At 45.1% G+C, this 21,070-nt stretch overlaps 1 protein-coding gene across 1 annotated transcript in view; it reads left to right on the plus strand.

Annotated features, from left to right (window-relative positions):
- tmem161a (transmembrane protein 161A) overlaps positions 1-13,136 on the plus strand; it is a 45,894-nt gene extending 32,758 nt beyond the window's left edge. The window contains exons 10-12 of the mRNA XM_073068093.1: positions 1,022-1,196; positions 5,316-5,412; positions 7,410-13,136. Of these exons, the coding sequence (XP_072924194.1) occupies positions 1,022-1,196; positions 5,316-5,412; positions 7,410-7,681 (544 nt within the window). The 3' untranslated portion in view covers positions 7,682-13,136. The remainder of the gene's footprint in view (positions 1-1,021; positions 1,197-5,315; positions 5,413-7,409) is intronic.
- Positions 13,137-21,070: the final 7,934 nt, after the last annotated feature.

Raw genomic sequence — 21,070 nt, forward strand, 5'->3', positions numbered from 1 at the left:
CCTATGCAGAACTTCACGCAAATATCCCCTGAACGTTTGCCATATTTCTGCCTTGCGTTTTCCTGAGAACATCTGCTCTCAATTTATACTCCCAAGTTTCTGCCTAATAACATCTTATTTCCCCATACCCCAATTAAATGTTTTCCCAAAGTGTCTGCTCATTCCTCTCCAGCACTATGGTGAAGGAGATAGTGTTGTGATCACTGTCTCCAAAATGCTCTCCCACCGAGTGATCTGACACTTGATCAGGTTCATTTTCCAATACCATCCTTCCATGACTTCCTCCTTTTCTGCAGCTGTGACACTATCCCTAATTAGCAATGCCACGCCCCCACCTCTTTTGCCTCCCTCTCTGTTCTTTGGCAAGTGTTTTGGGCCGAATGGCCTGTACTTGTCAAAAACTTTCTAATGTTCCAATAAAATATAATTCAGAATGCATGTAGTGTGCCTGACAGATAAACAGTAAATAGCTCACTGTCATCAGTGGTGGCAGGGTGTTCATTAGTCTCACATCCTGTTACCCAGTCTGGCAGTCCACTAGTCCTGATTGTCCCGTACCTCCTTCCTGACAGAAGTAGGTCAGGAATTGTGGAGTGGGTGGTAGGGATTCTCACCGATGCTTCAAACCCTTCTGCTGCAGCACTCCCAGTAAATGTCACAAATAATGGAGGAGGATGACCCCAGAGTTCCCGTCTGTGGGGTCTTTCACTCCGATGGCCTTTATGCAAGCATATAGAGGAAAACTAAGAAATGTCATATAATCTGTGAGACGAAACACGTAATCAAACAGTGACAAGCAACCAAACTGCAAAAGCCAAACTGTAAAATACTGGGGAAAAGGGCTTTGTACTTCCTGAATGTCCTGTCTCCCATCTGGCTCAGCACAATCAGACTCAAACAAGGGCTGAGGCGAGCTTCTTTCCCTCAGCCCTGCTCTCTAAGCAATCCTGCCCATCTGCAGTCGTGTCTCCCACAGTGGTGTAGTCTCTCTGACTCTGGCATTTCCTTCCTGCTCCTGAAGGCTGTCTGATTCGATGTACAACACAGTGCGCCTGTGGATAATCCTGGGGCTCTGCACACTGCGTCTTCTGTTGACCCGCTATCACCTACAGGCCTACCTTAACCTGGCCGAGCGGTGGGTGGCACTGATGAGGAGGGAGGCTGGCTGCATCTCCATGATCGAGATTCAGCGGAAGGTAAGCATGGCATCATGGGGAGAAGGAGGGTCAGCAGTCACAGCAGAAATGTGGAGGCTGCACAAGGGGCTCTTGGGGGTTCTGGATAGATCTGTCCCACTGAGGCAGAAAAAGGTAGTAGGGTGAAGGAGCCATGGCTGACAAAATATCAGCCTGTTCTCCTAAGTGGAAATGGTTGCCTCATGGCTAATGAAGAAATCTGTTCAAATAGCACAACAATAGGCCCAACAACACATGGCTGCTCATAAAATTCATCACACTTCTCAGTAGCACCATGCCAGTATTTTCCATCAAGTTCTCCGTTCCAGCTTTGTAATGCAAACTTCAAACGTAATGTCCAAGGATGCACATTGTTTTGAAAGAATTGGCATGAAGGCAGAGGAGGTGGCATTGCTTCATTGGTAAAAAGTGAAATCAGATCACTAAAAAGAGGTGATATAGGGTTGGAAGGTGTTTAATTATGGTGGATAGAGCTAAGGAACTGCAAGGGTAAAAAGACCCTGATGGGAGTTGTATACAGATCCCCAAACAGTAGTAAGGATGTGATCCACAAGTTACAACAGGAGACAGAAAACGCATGCCAAAAGGGCAATGTTACAATAGTCATTGGATACTTCAATATGCAGATAGATTAGGAAAATCAGGTTGGTGCTGGATCCCAAAAGGGGGAATTTCTAGGGCACCTACGAGATAGCTTTTGAGAACAGCTCGTGGTTAAGCTCACTGGGGGATTAGCTATTCTGGATTGGGTGTTGTGCAATGAACTGAAACTGATTAGAGATCAAAGGTAAAAGAACCTTTAGGAGAAAGTGATCATAATGTGATCACATTCATCATGAAATCTAAGAAGGGGAAGATAAAATCAGATACGTATATCAGTATTACAATAGAGTAAAGGGCACTACAGAGGCATGAAAGAGGAGTTGGCTAGAATTGATTGGAAAAGAACACTGGCAGGGATGATGGCAGAGCAGCAATGGCTGGAATTTCTGGAAGCAATTTGGAAGGCAGAGGATATTATACATCCTGAAAAGGAAGAAATATTCTAAAGATAAGATGACAGAACCATGGCTAACAAGAGAGATCAAAGCCAACATAACAGCCAAAGAGAGGGCATATAATAGAGCAAAAATTAATGGGAAATTAGAGGATTGGGAAGCTATTAAAAACCAACAAAAGGCAACTAAAAAAGTCATTAAGAAGGTAAAGATAGAATACAAAAGTAAGCTAGCCAATGATATTAAAGAATATCATTCTTCAGGTACATAAAGTGTGAAAGTGGAAAACAAGGCTAGAGAGCTAGTAGTTTGGGACAAGAAAATGGTGGACAAACTGAATAAGTATGGTGCATCAGTATTCACTCTGGAAGACACTAGCAGTATGGTGGAAGTTCCAGGTGTTGAGGGTCATGAAGTTACCATTACTAGGAGGCTCGTTCTTGGGAAACTGAAAGGTCTGAAGGTGGATAAGTCACCTGGACCAGATGGTGTACACCCCAGGGCTCTGAAAGAGGTGGCTGAAGAGATTGTGGCTGCATTAGTAATGATCTTTCAAGAATCAGTAGATTCTGGAATGGTTCTGGATGACTGAAAAATTGCAAATGCCAATCCACTTTTCAAGTAGGGAGAGAGGCAGAAGAGGAAATTATAGCCCAGTTAGTTTGACCTCAGTGGTTGAGAAGATGTTGTTAAGGATGAGGTTTCAGTGTACTTGAGGCACATGATAAAATAGGCCATAGTCAGCATGGTTTCCTCAAGGGAAAATCTTGCCTGACAAATCTGTTGGAATTCTTTGAAGAAATAACAAGCAGGATAGATGAAGGAGAATTGGTTGATGTGTACTTGGATTTTCAGAAGGCCTTTGACAAGGTGCCACACATGAGGCTGCTTAACAAGTTACGAGCCCATGGTATTACAAGGATTCTAGCACGGATGAAGCAGTAGCTGATTGGCAAAAGGCAAAGAGTGGGAACAAAGGGAGCCTTTTCTGGCTGGCTGCCAGTGACTAGTGGTGTTCCACAGAGGACTGTGTTGCGACTGATTCTGTTTATGTTATTTGTCAATAATTTGGTTGATGAAATTGATGGCTTTGTTGCAAAGTTTGCAGATGATATGAAGAAAGGCGGAGGTGCAGGTAGTTTTGAGGAAGTAAGGAGGCTGCAGAAGGACTTGGACAGATTAGGAGAATGGGGAAAGAAATGGCAGATGGCACACAGTGTCAGGAAGTGTATGGTTATGCACTTTGGTAGAAGAAATGCAAGGACTGTCCATCTTCTAAATGGAGAGAAAATTCAAAAAACTGAGGTGCAGAGGGATTTGGGAGTCCTTGTGTAGGATTCTTTAACAGTTAATTTGCAAGTTGAGACTGGGGTGAGGAAAGCAAATGTAACGTTAGCATTCATTTCAAGAGGATTAGAATGTAATGTTGAGACTTTGTAAAGCACAGGATCCTTAATGTTGTTATAGCCAGGGGCGGTAATGGGGACAAGCTCCCACTATCTATTAAATGCTCCCACTGATGTGCGCCTCAAATTCTGCTCCTGATCTTCACATGTGGCTATGCTACTAAACCCGGCGAGCCTATTTCTACTGACAGGATGGGCAAAGGCCGGTTACTGGCATTTTAAAACCAGTTGCTTCAGGCAGATGGGGCTCATCAGCTCATCTAGGAGAAGGAAAGCTCTGATCTCAAGGCCCCCACTGCCTAGTGGCTATACCCACTCATGGGGAAAACCCTGAGGGAAAAATCTAGAGACTGAGTCCCTAAGGCAGTCCTACTGAGCGGCAACTCCAGCAACACTGGCATTCCTTTGGGTTCAGCTGCATGGAGAGGGAAAGCTTGCTGTATGGGCCCTCCACATTGTACTGAGTAGGCTTGCGTATCTAGGCAGCTAGGATGCAATATCCATGGTTGACCCTGACTGATAGACGCCTCACTCGCTCACTATAAAGCACTGGTGAGGTCTCACTTGGAATATTGTGAGCAGGTTTGGGGCTCCTAATCTTAGAAAGGATATGCTGAACTGGAGGGTATTCAAAGTACACAAAAATGATTCCAGGATTGAATGGCTTGTCATATGAAGAGTGTCTGATGGCTCTGGGACTGTATTCACTAGAATTCAGAAGAATGATGTGTGATCAAATTGAAATGTATCGAATGGTGAATGGCTTTGAAAGAGTAGATGTTTCCTATGGTGGGAGAGTCTAGGACCAGTGGACACAGGCTCAGAATAGAGGGACATCATTTTAGAATGGGGATGAGGAGGAGTTTCTTCAACCAGAGTGGTGAATCTCTGGAATTCATTACCACAGGCAGTGGCGGAGGCCAAATCTTTACGTATATTTAAGGCAGAGGTTGATAGATTCGTAATTGGTCAGGGCATGAAGGGATGTGGGGAGAAGGCAGGAGACTAAGGCTGACAAAAAATGGATCAGCCATGAGGAAATGGCAGAGCAGATTCGATGCCTAGTTCTGGTCCTATATCTTATGGTCTTAAGTTCATGATTGTTATCTGACTGTACATGTATACAACGAAATGAAACAACGTTCCTCCGGACCACAGTGCCCCCATGAAACATATATCACACATAGCTCATGATACTTCAGTGTAAAGCTTCCTCATGTGCCGATCAGTTGACTATCATTCAGATTCATTCATTAGTCACATGTACTTGGAAACATACAGTGAAATGTGTCATTTGCATTGACAACCAACACCATCTAACGATGTGCTAGGGGCAGCCCGCAAGTGTCCCCACACATTAGGGTGCCAACATACCATGTCCGCAATGTTCAGCAGAAATAACACAGCAGCACAGCCTCAACAGCAAAACAATCCCCTTCACTCCAGGAGGGATTTGAGCGTGGGCTGGAGTTGAAAGTTATGTTGCAGTAACCAATTATTAAGAACATATTGCAAATTGGACTTAATTTGAGAGTTTATTTTGAGAACACTGTCTGGGCTTGATATCACCTGGTGCTTGTTCACTGCATCTGTATTCTGAAATCATGATCCCAGGGGATATGTGACATAGTGCCATGATTCCCCCCGGTGTATTCAGTGGACAGTTGTGTCCATGTTAGGTGACTTACAGGGTATTTTTGTTTCTCCTATACCAGATCTCCCGAGTGTTCTGCTACCTGTGTGTGGTCACCGTGCAGTACCTGGGCCCCACCATTCTCCTGCTACACTCTACTCTGCTGCTTAAAGTGTTGGGTAAGCCAATTCTGCCCTGGGAAAAAGTCTCTGGCTGTCCACTTGATCTATGCCTGTTATGAATTTGTGCACCTTTATAAAGTTACCTTTCATCTTCCTTCACTCGGGAAGAGAAGAACCCCAGTTTGTTCAACATCTCTTAATAAAACATCTTCTCTACTCCAGGTGGTATCCTGGTAAATCTCCTTTGCACCCTCCAAAGCTTCCATATCCTTTCTATAACGAGGCGATCAGAACTGAACACAATACTCTACAATATTCCACGTCCCATTCCCATTCTGATATGTCTATCCATGGCTGCCTCTATTGTCAAAATGAATCCAAATTCAGGTTGGAGGAACAACACCTTATATACCGGCTGGGTAGCCTCCAACCTGATGGCATGAACATTGACTTCTCTAACTTCAGTTAATGCCCCTCCTCCCCATCCCTGACATATTTAGTTGTTTGCCTGTTCTCTATCTCCCTCTGGTGCTCCCCCCCCCCCCCTTTCTTTCTCCTGAGGCCTCCCGTCCCATGATCCTTTCCCTTCTCCAGCTCTGTATCACTTTCGCCAATCACCTTTCCAGCTCTTAGCTTCATCCCATCCCCTCCGGTCTTCTCCTATCATTTCACATTTCCCCCTCCCCCCACTACTTTCAAATCTCTTACTATCTTTCACGTCGGTTAGTCCTGACGAAGGGTCTCGGCCCGAAACATCGACAGCGCTTCTCCCTATTGACGCTGCCTGGCCTGCTGTGTTCTACCAGCATTTTGTGTGTGTTGTTGTTTGAATTTCCAGCATCTGCAGATTTCCTCGTGTTTGTACAATACTCTAAATGTGGTCTAACAGGTTTTATTGAACTGCAACATTACCTCGTATCTTTTGAACTCAGTCCCCTGACTAATGAATGCAGACACATGATACGCTTTCTTAACCAGCCTGTGAAATTATGTGGCAGCCCATCGGCATCCCATGAATGCCTGGTCTGGGTGTCGGAAGCTGCTCCCCTGCTGCAGCTTTGGGGGAACAGTTCCAGAGTAACAATTATTTTATTCTCTTTTACACTTCCATACTGGAAATGACATTGATCCAGTTGCTGGGTGAGGGGTCTTGATGGTTTTGTTCTGGATTCTCCCAGTACTTGCTGCATTCACCCTGAACACCATCCTTGCCTTATCCACTCAATGGTGCAGCAACAGAATCTGCAGTGGCTCTTTAGTAATACTGCCTAGTCACACACTCCCTGACTCTGGCAATCGAAATCGCCAGCCTTGGCTGAGAATGCAAATGCCAAATGTGTTGTATCTCTTGAGTTCTGAATGTTCTCAGGCTGTGGGGATCTATAGACTTCTGACAGAAGAGCACTCTAGGATAGAAACAGGCCCTTTGATCAATCTAGTCCATGCCAAACATATTTTTCCTAGTCCCATTGACCTGCATCCGCACCATGGCCCTCTATACCCCTCTTATCCCGTGTACTTATCCAAACTTCTCTAAAGTGTTGAGATTGAAGTTGCATTCAGCATTTGCACGGGCATCTCGGCCCACACTCTCACTACCCCTCTAGTTCTAGTTTCAGCCAACCTTGGTAGAAAAAACCTGTTTGCATTCACCCTGTCTATACCCCTCATAGTTGTGTATACCTCTATTCCGTAAAATGTAGAGGATTGGGGGACAATTTGATAAAGTCCTAACCTGTTCACCTTTTCCCTATAACTCTGGTCCTTAGGTCCCAGCAATAGCTTTATAAATTTTCTCTTATTGATATATTTCCTCTGTAGCTCTCTCCTAAACAGCTGACTCCCTTCTCCTGACATTGTATCCTTGGTTCCAGATTCTAGCCCAGCCACTTTCTCCACATCACAGTGAGGTAGCCATCAATTCGCTCAACTGCAGTGTGATTCCTGTGTAGTGCTGAAGCATCCAGTCCCCCTCCTCATTCTGACCACAATCAGAATCAGGTTTATTATCATGGCCTCAGATCTGTAACTGTATGGGCTCTGTCTTTTTTCAGGGGACTATTCCTGGGGTTGGTACCCGGAACCTCTTGGAGTTTCACCAGCCATTGATGCCAGTCCACGTAACTCGGGCTCTGCACCCGGCGAAGAAGACGATTATCGAATGGCCGCCTCGCAGATCACAGCAGCACTGGGAGCCTTACGGAATGTCTTCACGCCACTCTTTTACCGGGGACTCTTCTCCTACCTGACTTGGTGGCTGGCTGCTTGTCAGGTGGTGACCAACCTCTTCGGCCTGTACTTCCATCAGTACCTCATGGGCTCATAGGACGGCGGGTAGCTCAGCTACGGGACCGTGTCTGCTCTCTCGAGTGCCTTCGTTCTGTCATGTTGGACCACAGGCGAACAGTCCAGCTTAAACAAAGCTTCTTACTTCTTGAGCCTCATTAGTTTCTTCGCTTGCCCCACCCTTGCCCTTGATTGTGCTGACCGCTGACTCCCACAGATACGTACTGTCTCCTCTTTGCCTGTGGATAAGGTATAGACAGCAGCTTGCTGTAACTGAACTCGTTGTGCTTTGTGTGGAAGAGCCAGATGCCCATACACTCAGGGCAAGGTACTGGATGTTTGTCTGATCAGGAGGAGCTGAGCTGTTGGCCTCTATGTTCCTGGTTCACTCTTCTGGGCAGTTGTTCATTTAACGTTAAACACCTGAGCTGGTTTTTTTGTTCAGCATGTTCTTTTCTCGGATTGGAAAGTGGTGTCTGTGCTTCTCCAGTGAAGGTATCACTAGGGCAGTGAAGGGTGAAATTGTTTGGTCACCCACATTGTGCATAACTCTGTGTGGGAATGGGCAGAAACCCTGGGAGGAGTGGCATGGAGATCAGACTCTGGCTGGACAGAGCAATTGAATCTGAAATAGACTGAAGGGTCTCACACACCATACGCTGAAGGAACGCGGCAGGTCAGGCAGCATCTAGGGAGGGAAATAAACAGTCATCACTTGGGCTGAGACCCCTCATTAGCTGCTGAAAAAAGGTCTCAGTCCAAAACATTAACTGTTTATTCCCTTCGTAGATGCTGCCTGACCTGCTAAGTTCCTCCAGCATTGTGTGTATGTCTCTCTCTCTCTCTCTCTCTCACGATGACAGGAGAGATGTTTGCATTGGGGTTTCGGCATAGTGATGCATTGTTTCAGGTGATGCTGGGGCACAAGAGAGGGTTGTGGTGAGGTCAGGCTTGTTACAGTGGGCTTGGATCTTCACCAGACCTCTGGAAACTGCCATCCTTGTCCTGTGCTGACCATGAACATGATGTTTACTGTTTCCAAGGCTGTTAAGTGCCTGTAGATCTGTGTGTGTGCTATGGGTAACACGGAACATAGAACAACGCAGCACAGGAACAGGTCCTTCAGCCCATGATGTTGTGCCAAGCCAATTAAATTAGGAATCAAATGTCCAACTCTTCTGCCTTCCCAATGTCCATATCCTTTCATTTTCTTCACATTCATGTACCTATCAAAAAATCTCTTAAAATTCTGCAGCTACCTCCACCCCAGGCACCCACATTCTCTGAGTAAAATAATTACCCCTCACATCTCCTTTGAAATGACCCCCTCTCACTCTAAGTGCATGCCCTGGGAAAAAGATGCTGTGCTTCTCATAATCTTATCAAACTCTTTATCAGCCTCTGCCGCTTCAGAAGATAAGGACATCCCAAGGGTATTAGAACATATGGAAATGATGTTGAGAGTGTTCTGACATAAACCGTTACAACCCCATGTCCTCTCACCTGACAGTAGTGTGGAATGTTGCTCGGTGGTCACTGATGTGACTGGTGAGGGAGAGGCTGACACAGGGGCAGGGGAAGGTTAGCACAGGTAATCAATCCACTGTCCCCTCTCCTGTTATACCCTGGGCAAAGATGAGGGTTACGGTTATGAACAGGGTGGGGTCAAGGACATAAAGAACTGCAGATGCTGGAAATCTGAAATAAAGTCAGAAAGCTCTGGAAACACTCGGCAGTGTCCGTGCAGAAGGAAGGAGAATTCACTTTTCATCTCAATGGCCCTTTGTTCTGGTAGGACACTGGACTGTAGAAATGGGATAATTAGAGAAACTTCACCTGGGTATTTGGGGAGAAGACTGTTTAAAATGAATCTTGTATAACGTACTGTGATGTGGGGGAGCAGAGTGAGTGAGGGGTGAGTCGGAGAGTAAGCCTCTCTCAACTCTAGAACAGCTGATTGCTTATACAACTTTAAACTTGAATCTGGATATATTATCTGTCAGCTTTGAGTGAATCAAGCAGGTTTGTTGAAGAGGGTCCAGAGGAGGTCCATGAGAACGATTCCAGGAATGAGTTTAACTAAGGAGCGTTTGATGGCTCTGGGCCATTACTCACTGGAGTTTAGAAGGATGAGAGGAGATCTCACTGAAACATCGAATATTGAAAGGCCTGGATAGAGTGGAAGTGGAGACAATGTTTGTCTATAGTGGGGGAGTTTAGGACCACAGGGCACAGCCTCAGAATAGAGGGACATCCATTTAGAATAGAGATTAGGGACATCCATTTAGCCAGAGGGTGGTAAACCTGTGGAATTCATTGCCACAGACATCCATGGAGACCAAGTCATAGAAAAGTACAGCAGGGATACAGGCCATTTGAATATAAACTTATTTGAATTCAAGTCATTGAGAATATTTAAAGCCAAGGTTGACTGGTTCTTGATTAGTAAGGGTGTCAAAGGTTATGGGTGAAGGCAGGAAAATGGCATTGTGAAGGATAATAAGTTAGCCATGATGGCATGGCGGAGCAGACTCAATGGACCGAATAGCCTAATTCTACTCCCATGTCTTATGGTTTAAAAATGGCTAGATACAGATTAAAGCTCCCTCTATAGATAGATAGATACTTTATTCATCCCCATGGGGAAATTCAACTTTTTTCCAATGTCCCATACACTTGTTGTAGCAAAACTAATTACATACAATACTTAACTCAGTAAAAATATGATATGCATCTAAATCACTCTCAAAAAGCATTAATAATAGCTTTTAAAAAGTTCTTAAGTCCTGGCGGTAGAATTGTAAAGCCTAATGGCATTGGGGAGTATTGACCTCTTCATCCTGTCTGAGGAGCATTGCATCGATAGTAACCTGTCACTGAAACTGCTTCTCTGTCTCTGGATGGTGCTATGTAGAGGATGTTCAGAGTTATCCATAATTGACCGTAGCCTACTCAGCGCCCTTCGCTCAGCTACCGATGTTAAACTCTCCAGTACTTTGCCCACGACAGAGCCCGCCTTCCTTACCAGCTTATTAAGACGTGAGGCGTCCCTCTTCTTAATGCTTCCTCCCCAACACGCCACCACAAAGAAGAGGGCGCTCTCCACAACTGACCTATAGAACATCTTCAGCATCTCACTACAGACATTGAATGACGCCAACCTTCTTAGGAAGTACAGTCGACTCTGTGCCTTCCTGCACAAGGCATCTGTGTTGGCAGTCCAGTCTAGCTTCTCGTCTAACTGTACTCCCAGATACTTGTAGGTCTTAACCTGCTCCACACATTCTCCATTAATGATCACTGGCTCCATATGAGGCCTAGATCTCCTAAAGTCCACCACCATCTCCTTGGTCTTGGTGATATTGAGACGCAGGTAGTTTGAGTTGCACCATATCACAAAGTCCTGTATCAGTTTCCTATACTCCTCCTCCTGTCCATTCCTGACACACCCCACTATGGCCATGTCATCAGCGAACTTTTGCACATGGCAGGACTCCGAGTTATATTGGAAGTCTGATGTGTACAGGGTGAACAGGACCGGAGAGAGTACGGTTCCCTGCGGCGCCCCTGTGCTGCTTACCACCGTGTCAGACCTACAGTCTCCCAACCGCACATACTGAGGTCTATCTGTCAAGTAGTCCACTATCCAATCCACCATGTGAGAGTCTACTCCCATTTCCGTTAGTTTGTGCCTTAAGATCTTGGGCTGGATGGTGTTAAAGGCACTAGAGAAGTCAAGGAATGTAATCCTCACAGCACAACTGACCCCATCTAGGTGAGAGAGTGATTTGTACAGCAAATACGTGATATCATCCTTCTCACCCGATCAGAGCAGGGTCAGTGTGATACACGGTGTCTCACTCACTTCAGGGTAGGGGAGCACAGACTGGGAGCACATGTACACACAGTGCCCCTCCACTACACTGTCAAAAAGAGACATGTTGCTCCCTCTTGTGTTGTTTGGATGTTGGCTGCATTCTGACAACTCTGCATTTAAAACCATAAGAAATAGAAGCAGAATTAAGCCATTCGAAACATCAAGTCTGCTCTGCCATTCTCTCATAGCTGATTTATTATTCCCCTGAACCCCATTCTCCTGCCTTCTCCACATAACCTTTGATACCCTGACGAATCAAGAACCCATCAACCTGCTCTTTAAGTGTACCCAATAATTTGGCCTCCACAACCATCTGTGGCAATGAATTCCACAGACTCACCATTCCTTGTTCCCTCTGTTCTGAGGCTGTGCCCTCTGGTCCTAGACTCTCCCACTAAAGGAAACACCCTCTGCACAAGCAAGGACTTCCTTGTACTATGTTTGTTCTCTGAATGAACACTCAGAAATCAGGAACAAGGTGGAGGGGAATACAGGCCATTCAGCCCCTCAAGGGATCTCTAGCATTTAAGCCGGTGATGGCTGATCATTCACTTGTGTTTGTGATGTTAAAACAGGGGTTCCCACCCTTTGTTATGCCTTGGATCCCCTACCATTAACTGAAGAGTCTGTGGATCCCCTGCATGAGAGAGTGCACTGACACAAGGCTGGATCTCACACTCATGGCTGGGTCTGAGGGTCACTAAAGTTTGTCCCCACCTCTTCCTTTGCTTGGTATCCTCACTCACTGGGCTTTGTCAAGCTAGGAGCAGGCAGGGTGTAGGAATCTTGTGTCCTCCACTGACAGTTCTCACCTCGCCACTCTCATTCTCCCACCAGCCATCTCTCTGTAGTGATTACCCTTTCTGTAAAAGCACACACCTCTCATGTTTTAACAGCTACTGTAAAGTAAATTGCTTTCAGTTAAGGTTCAGTAAACCATCTGATCCAAGTCCCTCTGAGACCCTCTTTTGTGCACATTAGGCTGTGCAGAAGTCTCTGACTGCAGCCTGTAATGTGTGTCTGGGTCACATGCTGCCCGAGAGAAACTGGCCCCTACAGACTCCCATGAGACTCCCAATTCACTCATCTGTCTCATTTCCACTCAAATGACTTAATTATAAAGCTGTATGTGTTAAAGGGCCAGTCCATCCCAGCCAGATATGAATTAAATATTAAACCCTCCCATTAGCTCCTCTCGAATGTAGAATTTCATCTTCAAATCCCATTCTGCCGCAGAGCAGCTGCACCAGGCTGGGATCTCAGCACAACGGCAGTGGGATGGACGTGGGCCGCAGGCTTGGGGGGCTGGGGGCAGTGAGTGGAACAGGACTTCCAGTTCCAGTTTGTCAACTGGTGCCCACTGTGGAAATGTCTGTGTGTGAAAGTATGAAAGCAGACCTAGTTTGTGTGTGTGTGTGTGTGTATATAGGTTTTGTATGTGTATATTGCATACATGTGTGTGTATATGCATTAATGTGTGTGTACACTAGAGCTCTGATCTCTACCCACCCTCACCGACTTAATCATGTAAAAGAGAGTGAAATTGCACATTATGGACTGATGTGTGTGCTTTTGGAAACAAGCTTTTAAAAAAATATAATTATATTTTAAAATCTTCTGTGAGTTCTTATTTTTCTCCAGTCCGATGACCACAGGAAGAAACAACTGGAGTTTCTAAGAAGCTCCAACCCCAGGTCCCAAACTGCATTACAGCCAAGGACATCTCTTTGTAAAGTAGCAATCATTGCAACCCACAAACTGCTGGGAACCTGGCCACAATCTGGTGTTTAGAGTTTTTCCTTTGAAACCTATCAAATACTGAAAGGTCTGGATAGAGTGGATGTGGGAAGGATGTTTCCCTTAGACCATACGGCATAGCAGCAGAATTAGGCCATTTGGTCTGTCGTCTGCTCCGCCATTCAATCATGGCTGGTCCCTTTACCCCATAACCTTCGAAGCCATGTCCAAACGAGAACCTATCAATCTCTGCCAAATGACCTGGCCTCAACAGCTCCCTGTAGTAACCAGTTCCACAAATTCACTACCTTCTGGCTAAAGAAATTTCTCTCCAGCTGTTTTAAATAGATGCCCCTCTATCCTGAGGCTATGCCCTCTTCCCAGATTTCCCCTTCATGGGAAACATCCTTTCCACGTCTACTCTATCTAGCCTTTCAACATTTGAAAGGTTTCAGTGAGATCCCCTCCCCCAAATCTCCTAAATTCTGGCGAGTACAGGCCAAAAGCCATCAAGCGTTCCTCATATGATAACCCTTTCATCCTTGTGAATCTCCTCTGCACCATCTCCAATGCTAGCATATCTTTTCTTAGAAAAGGAGCCCAAAACTGTTCACAGTACTTAAGATGAGGCCTTACCAGTGCCTTATAAAGCCTCAGCATCACATCCACTTCCTTGTATTCGAGACCTCTTGAAATGAATGTTAACATTGTATTTGCCTTCCTCACCACCAACTCTACCTGTAAGTTAACACTTGGGGTGTTCTGCACAAGGATTCCCAAGTCCCTTTGCATCTCAGATTTTTGGGTTTTCTCCCTGTTTAGAAAATAGTCTGCACATTTATTTCTACTACTGTAGTGCACAACCATGCACTTTCCAATATTGTACTTCATTTGCCCATTCTCCTAATCTAACTCTTTCTGCAGCCTACCCGTTTCCTCAATACTACCACAATTTTTCGTATCATCTGCAATCTTAAAGCATCTTTTCCATCATTAGAACAGAGTTGAGGATGAATTTCATTTACAGAAGGCGGTGAATTTGTGGAATTCATTGCCACGGACAGTGTGGAGGCCAAGTTGTTATATATTTTTAAAGCAGAGGTTGATAGGTACAGTATTTGATTAGGCAAGGTGTCAAAGGTTACAGGGAGAAAACAGGAGAATGGGTTGAGAGATAGAGAATGTAGATCATGATGGAATGGCTGAGCACTCGATGGGCTGAATGGCCAAATTCTGTTAATGGGGTTAAGTATTGTGAAAAACCTGTTGGAAGTTCCTCCTTGTGGCTGAAGTAAATCAGAATCAGGTTTATTATCACCGGCATGTGACGTGAAATTTGTTAACTTAGCAGCAGCAGTTCAATGCAATACATATTTGAGAAGAGAAAAAAATAATAAATAAAATTTAAAAATAATAAATAGAATAATGATAAACAAGTCAATTACAGTATATGTATATTGAATAGATTAAAAAATATGCAAAAAAACGAATACTGTATATTTTTTTAAAAAGTGAGTTTAGTGGCCAAGAGTTCAATGTCCATTTAGGAATCAGATGGCAGAGGGGAAGAAGCTGTTCCTGAATCACTGAGTGTGTGCCTTCAGGCTTCTGTATCTCCTACCTGATGGTAACAGTGAGAAAAGGGCATGCCCTGGGTGCTGGAGGTCCTTAATAATGGACGCTACCTTTCTGAGACACTGCTCCCTGAAGATATCCTGGGTACTTTGTAGGTTAGTACCAAAGATGGAGCTGACTAGATTACAACCCTCTGCAGCTTCTTTTGGTCCTGTGCAGTAGCCCCTCCACTCCCCCAATACCAGACAGTGATGCAGTCTGTCAGAATGCTGTCCATGGTACATCAATAGAAACTTCTGAGTGTATTTGACATGCCAAATCTCTTCAAACTCCTAATGAAGTATAGCTGCTGTCTTGCCTTCCTTATAGCTGCATTGATATCTTGGGACCAGGTTAGATCCTCAAAGATCTTGACACCCAGAAACTTGAAACTGCTCACTCTCTCCACTTCTGATCCCTCTATGAGGATTGGTATGTGTTCCTTCGTCTTACCCTTCCTGAAGTCAGGTTATTGCTGTGGCACCACTCCACTAGGTAGTATATCTCACTCCTGTATGCCCTCTCACCACCTAAGGTTCTACCAACAATGGTTGTATCATCTGCAAATTTATACGGTAGATGGTACTTGAGCTATACTTAGCCACACAGTCGTTGGTATAGAGAGAGTAGAGGAATGTGCTAAACACACACCCCTGAGGTGCGCCAGTGTTGATCGTCAGCGAGGAGGCCATATTATCACCAATCTGCACACGTTTAATAACGTCTTGCAAACATGGTGCAGCAGCTGGTCAGTACTGACGTGTGCCTGTTCTCATGCCAGCTTTGCCCTGATCTCTGTAATGTTATTTTTATTTTATTTAGATACGGAATGGGAATGAGCCCACACCAACCATGTGACCAATTAACCTGCTAACCAGGATGTCTAGGAATGTGGGAGGAAACTGGAGCACCAGAGAAAATCCACATGGTCATGGGGAGACAGTGGTGGGAATTAAACCTGGTCGCTGGTATTTAATAGTGTTATGTGAACTACTACACTACTTTGCCGTGCCTAAAGACAATGCAGTGGATTCTGGTTCTGGACACATCAGGACCAAGTACATTTTGGCCCAATGAACCGGAATCCACTGTAGCATCGTTCCAACGGAACCAGTGTTCGGACCCAGGCTGGTCACAGCAACAAAGTAGTTCGGAGTATTGCTGCTTTCTCCAAGCAGCTGGCTGTAGCTCTGACAGGATGATGAACAGGTTGTGACGTTCCAAAGAGGTGTTCATTAGCCAGCATTGGTGGGCAGCCCAGAGTGTGTGACTGGGGTATGCAGAAAATTTATAAGTAGATCTTGTTCAACATGAGGCTGATTTAGAGTGTCACTATAGTCTGTGCATGCACACTAAAACACACAATTCTTGCAAATTAATCAGATTACTAATAACAATTTCAGACTGGTTTAACACACCAAAGATGGATTTGCCGTCAGCTGATTCTAATATCCCTTATTTACTGTTAGATGGACTTTTTAAAGCGAATCTCGGCTCTGGTTTTGGGTGAAGTGAGGATGAATACGCCAATCTTCAAACGTGAGATTGGTGATGGGGGATGGCCTCCTGCTCTGTACAGAGGTTAGGGAAGGACTCGTCACAACAGGCTTTCAGCCCAACTCCAACATGCTGACCAATGTGCTCAGTTGAACCAAGCCTACTTCCTAATTCTTTGAAGAAGAATTTTGTGTGTTCAGAACCTCTGCTGGTGTCACACTATCCAGTTCCCGATACGTGCAGCATTGGTCATAAAGGGGAAAAGTTAGGAGGGGAAATAAATCTCAGTCTTGGGGTGGGAGCTCTGCCTTTCTCATGTTCCTCACCTTTCTTTGTGTGGCCCTGTTGAGGAGTAGTGGGAGTTTTCTTGGAGCTTCTGAACTGTTATCTGTGATTCATCATCAGTACAACAAAACTATAGTGAGGCCACTCCACACCAGTAGATGGCTGTATTTCTTACCATGGGAGGGTTAAGGCCAGCACAGAGGGCCAGTGAAGCAACCACATCCAGTGGCTGGGCAAAGCTGTCACCAAAAGGAAGACCAATGCTTGCAAGGGCTTTACTTCAGACATTTTCAATAACTGAATTTGTAACATAGAACATTTCTTACTGTAACTTATAGATTTTATTTATTGCAATTTTATGACATAAGCCAGTAGTATTAACCCTGATTCTGATACCACCACCCCACACACTCGATTCTAGCCATCATTGCCTGCACAGAAATTTACTCCTTCTCACCTTAAATGCATGTCGTCTAATTCTGCAGCCACTATTGAGGGATATCAGCTCTGGCATCTGGACTGCTGGATTCCCAGACCAGCAATTCTGCTGCTATCCCACAGGCAGATCTTTGGGCAAAGTGCCTGGTGTTCCCTCAGGTGTTTACTGTGGCTTCTCTGACAGCTGCAAGAACTGCAGTCCATCACTGAATTCTCCTCCCTCACTCACGGAAGAATACCAGGGTATTTTGGCTGTTTCTTCATACCTGACCCACTCTTCTGCACAGCCTATGTACTCCACATCAAGCTTCATCTTCTCAAGACAACCCCAGATAGGAACCTCTAAGGAAATCATAAGATATAGAAGAATTAGGCCATTCAGTCCATCAGATCTGATTTATTATCCCACTCACCCCCATTGTCCTGCCTTCTCCATGTAACCTTTGATGCCCTGATTAATCAAGCACCTATCAACCTCTGCTTTAAATATACCCAATGACTTGGCCTCCAGAGCTGTGCAGGTACATGAATTCCACAAATTCTTCACTCTCTGGCTAAAGAATTTCCTCATCTCTGTTCTACACTGATAAAGACTTGCATTCCTATAGCACCTTCCACATCCTTGACCCATGTCCCCAATTCCTTGCAGTTTGTGAGTTCTGGTTAGAGGAGAAAAAAAACACCTGATTTTGGCAAGAGAAATGATTGGCCCAGCCTCTTGTGGAGTCCTTGGGGTCTCAGTGTAGTCTTAAAAGAAAGCACCTCTGATTCCATGGCACCAGAGCCCACATTCTCCAAAAGAGGCACACTGTTATTCACCCAACCAACAGGCCAGAACCTCGACTACAAACCAACACTAGAATAGTTGAAAACACAAAATGTTGGCAGAACTCAGCAGGCCAGACAGCATCTATGGAAGGAGGTAGTGACGACGTTTCGGGCCAAAACCCTTCATCAGGAGTTTTCCAGCATCCGCAGATTCACTCGTGTTGCACTAGAATAGTTGGAAGATTCAGCAAGGTGAATGGCAGGATTCTTAGCAGAGTGGAGGAATGTGGTGGGGGGGGGGGTCTTGGGGTCCCTCTCCATAGATCCCTCAAAATTACTACACAAGTTGATATGGTTGTTAAGGTGGTGTATTGGTCTTCAGCAGTTGGGATTTATTTTGAGAGCCATGGGGTAATGTTGCAGCTCTGATCAGACCACTTTTGGAGTATTCTGTTTAGTTTTGAAAGCCTGTTTATAGGAAGGATGTGGAAGCTTTAGAGAAGGTGCAGAGGAAATTTACCAGGATGCAGTCAGGATTAGAGAGCTCGTCTTATGAAGATAGGTTGAGCAAGCTAGTGCTTTTCTCTTTAGAGCAAACATGGATGAAAAGTGGCTTGATAGAAGCTGTTGCATGCCTGTCCCTCAGGCAGAAGAAACGAGATCTCTGTTCATTAGCCATTTGACCCAGTGAACCACACAGCACATTCCTTCTGAATCAGCCATAGCTCCTGCTCTGCTCTCCCAATTCACACCTCTCCACTCAGCGTCCTCTCCTGCTGTTGTTTTCAAAAATGTGAGAAATAGTTCAGATACCTTTCACACCTCTAGACTGTATTGTTGTATCCATAGTTTTCCTTTCAGTAGCAGTTCAGTGAGCAGCTTCTCAAAAATATTAAACTTGTCATGAGCTTACCTGACCCTCCTGAACCATCTCGCCTCCAACTTCAGCAAATCCCAACACTCCAGCCGTGGCAGCTTTTTGTGCAGCTTGTGCTCTGACAACCCTGCAGTTCCTTCTCTAAGCCTCTCCCACTCGCTCCATGTACCTTTATCTAGCACGTGAGGTTTGGTGCCCTGTTTGAGAAACTCCAGTGGTTAACAATGACATCACCAATACAATTTGAAGGTGATATAGGAAGTAAGTATGGGGAGGGGTGGGGACATCAGAGGTATTTTTTCCCCAGACAGGATGGTGGGTGTGTGAAGCCTGCTGCCAGGGTGGGGGGGGGGGGAGGGTTGGTTAGGCAGATGCATTAGGGACATTTAAAAGGCTCTTAGATAGGCACATGGATGATAGAGAATGGAGGGCTACTGTATGTAGGAGGAAGGGTTAGATTGATCTTAGAGTTGGTTAAAAGATCAGCACATAATTGGCTGAATGGCCTGTCTTCTATGCTCTAATGACAGATTTATTTTCTGTCACGAGGAAATCTGCAGATGCTGGAAATTCAAGCAACACACACAAAATGCTGGTGGAACGCAGCAGGCCAGGCAGCATCTATAGGAAGAAGCACTGTTGACGTTTCGGGCCGAGACCCTTCGTCAGGAGGTCTGAAACGTCGACAGTGCTTCTTCCTATAGATGCTGCCTGGCCTGCTGCGTTCCACCAGCATTTTGTGTGTGTTGCTATTTTCTGTCACATTGCTGAAAATCCTGTAGCAGTTTGTATAATTCCAATTTACTGCAAAACATCAACATATTTGTGCATTTGAACCTACAGCTTTGAGTTGGTTTCCTCTTGTCAGGTGCCCAGTGGCTGGATATGTGGTTGACACCCACTACCTGGTTCCACAAGTGCTTGGTTCAATTTGGATATTTCATTACCAATGAAAGCACTTGCTGTGCTTCAAATTGCACTGTGTTTATGTCTTGTGTGGCAGAGATTTCTCTCCAGCCTTTTCTCAACATCTTGGTGATTTAGGACAAATCCAAATGCTGGTATTTACAGCAACAGCCCTGGCTGGCACTCAAAGGGTTAAAAATACTGCCATTGTCTGGCCACCACATCAGTGTTTAAGTTAATGAAATGCTTGGATACCAGGTCTCCCCAGCCCGAGGTTAAATGGTGCATCTGTTTTTGGGCCTGGTTAGGCCTTTGTTGTAGTGACGGTTGCTAGGCTGAGGGCCTGGGGTGGTGGCAGCAGGCGTGCCTAACAGACACCCAGACAGTGTCCCCCGAGAAACAACACAATGAAGTATAATACTGTCTGGAAAAATAAAAAAGGAGTTACATCCTGATTACTGGTTTCCAATCCAAGCTTCTTTAGAACACAATCATCAACTCTTAAGCATTTGATGGCATTGAAGGGAAAAAGTCCTGAATGGTGACATTTTTAATGGTAACTTGCACTTTTCACACAGTGTGGAGGATGGTGTCATTGTGATTTTATCTTGCATGAGGCTGCCATAACCCAGCAAATGCAACCATAGTGATTAATCAACACATTTCAGAGAGTTCGTAGTAACCAGCATCGTGGTTGCTGCTGTAGAGCAACAAGAATAAGAAGAGAGTCCGCAGTGCCTTCAGACCTGTACCACCATCCAAATTTGACCATGGCTGATCCACACTGGCCTCAGCTCTCAATTCCTCATTCAAAATAATTAGATACTTCCTCTTGAAGTATCCTCAATAACTCCACCTCCCCACACCCGCAGAAACCCCAGACTCTGCACTACATTTAGGTATGAGATGAGGGAACTTTGCTTTCAGCTAGTTAATTCCTTCTCTCTGTCCCTCAATCGGGATTGGATGGAGGATAAGACATAGGAGCAGAATTAGGCCATTCAACCCATCATGTCTGTTCCACCAATCAATCATGGCTGATTGATTTTCCCCCTCAACCCCATTCTCCTGCCCTCTCCCACGAACCATATTCACTGTAATAGGGACAGAGGAATGTATAACAGGATAAAGGGCTAATATAAACAATGAACAAGTGGAAAGGTTTGGAAGATACTGAAAGAGCATACTCAGTGACCCCTTTATTAACTGCCTCCTGTACCTCAAAGTGGCCATTGAGTGCACGTTTATCGTCTTCTGCTGCTGTAGTCCATCCATTTTCATGTGATGTGCATTCAGAGATACTCTTCTGCACATCACTGTTGTAACTTGAGATTATTTGAGTTACTGTTGCCTTCCTATCAGCTTGAAGCAGCATGCCAATTCTCCTCTGATCTCTCTCATTAACAAGGTATTTTTGCCCATGACACTGC

The sequence above is a fragment of the Hemitrygon akajei genome, chromosome 16, assembly GCF_048418815.1.
Source record: "Hemitrygon akajei chromosome 16, sHemAka1.3, whole genome shotgun sequence".
NCBI lineage: Eukaryota > Metazoa > Chordata > Chondrichthyes > Myliobatiformes > Dasyatidae > Hemitrygon > Hemitrygon akajei.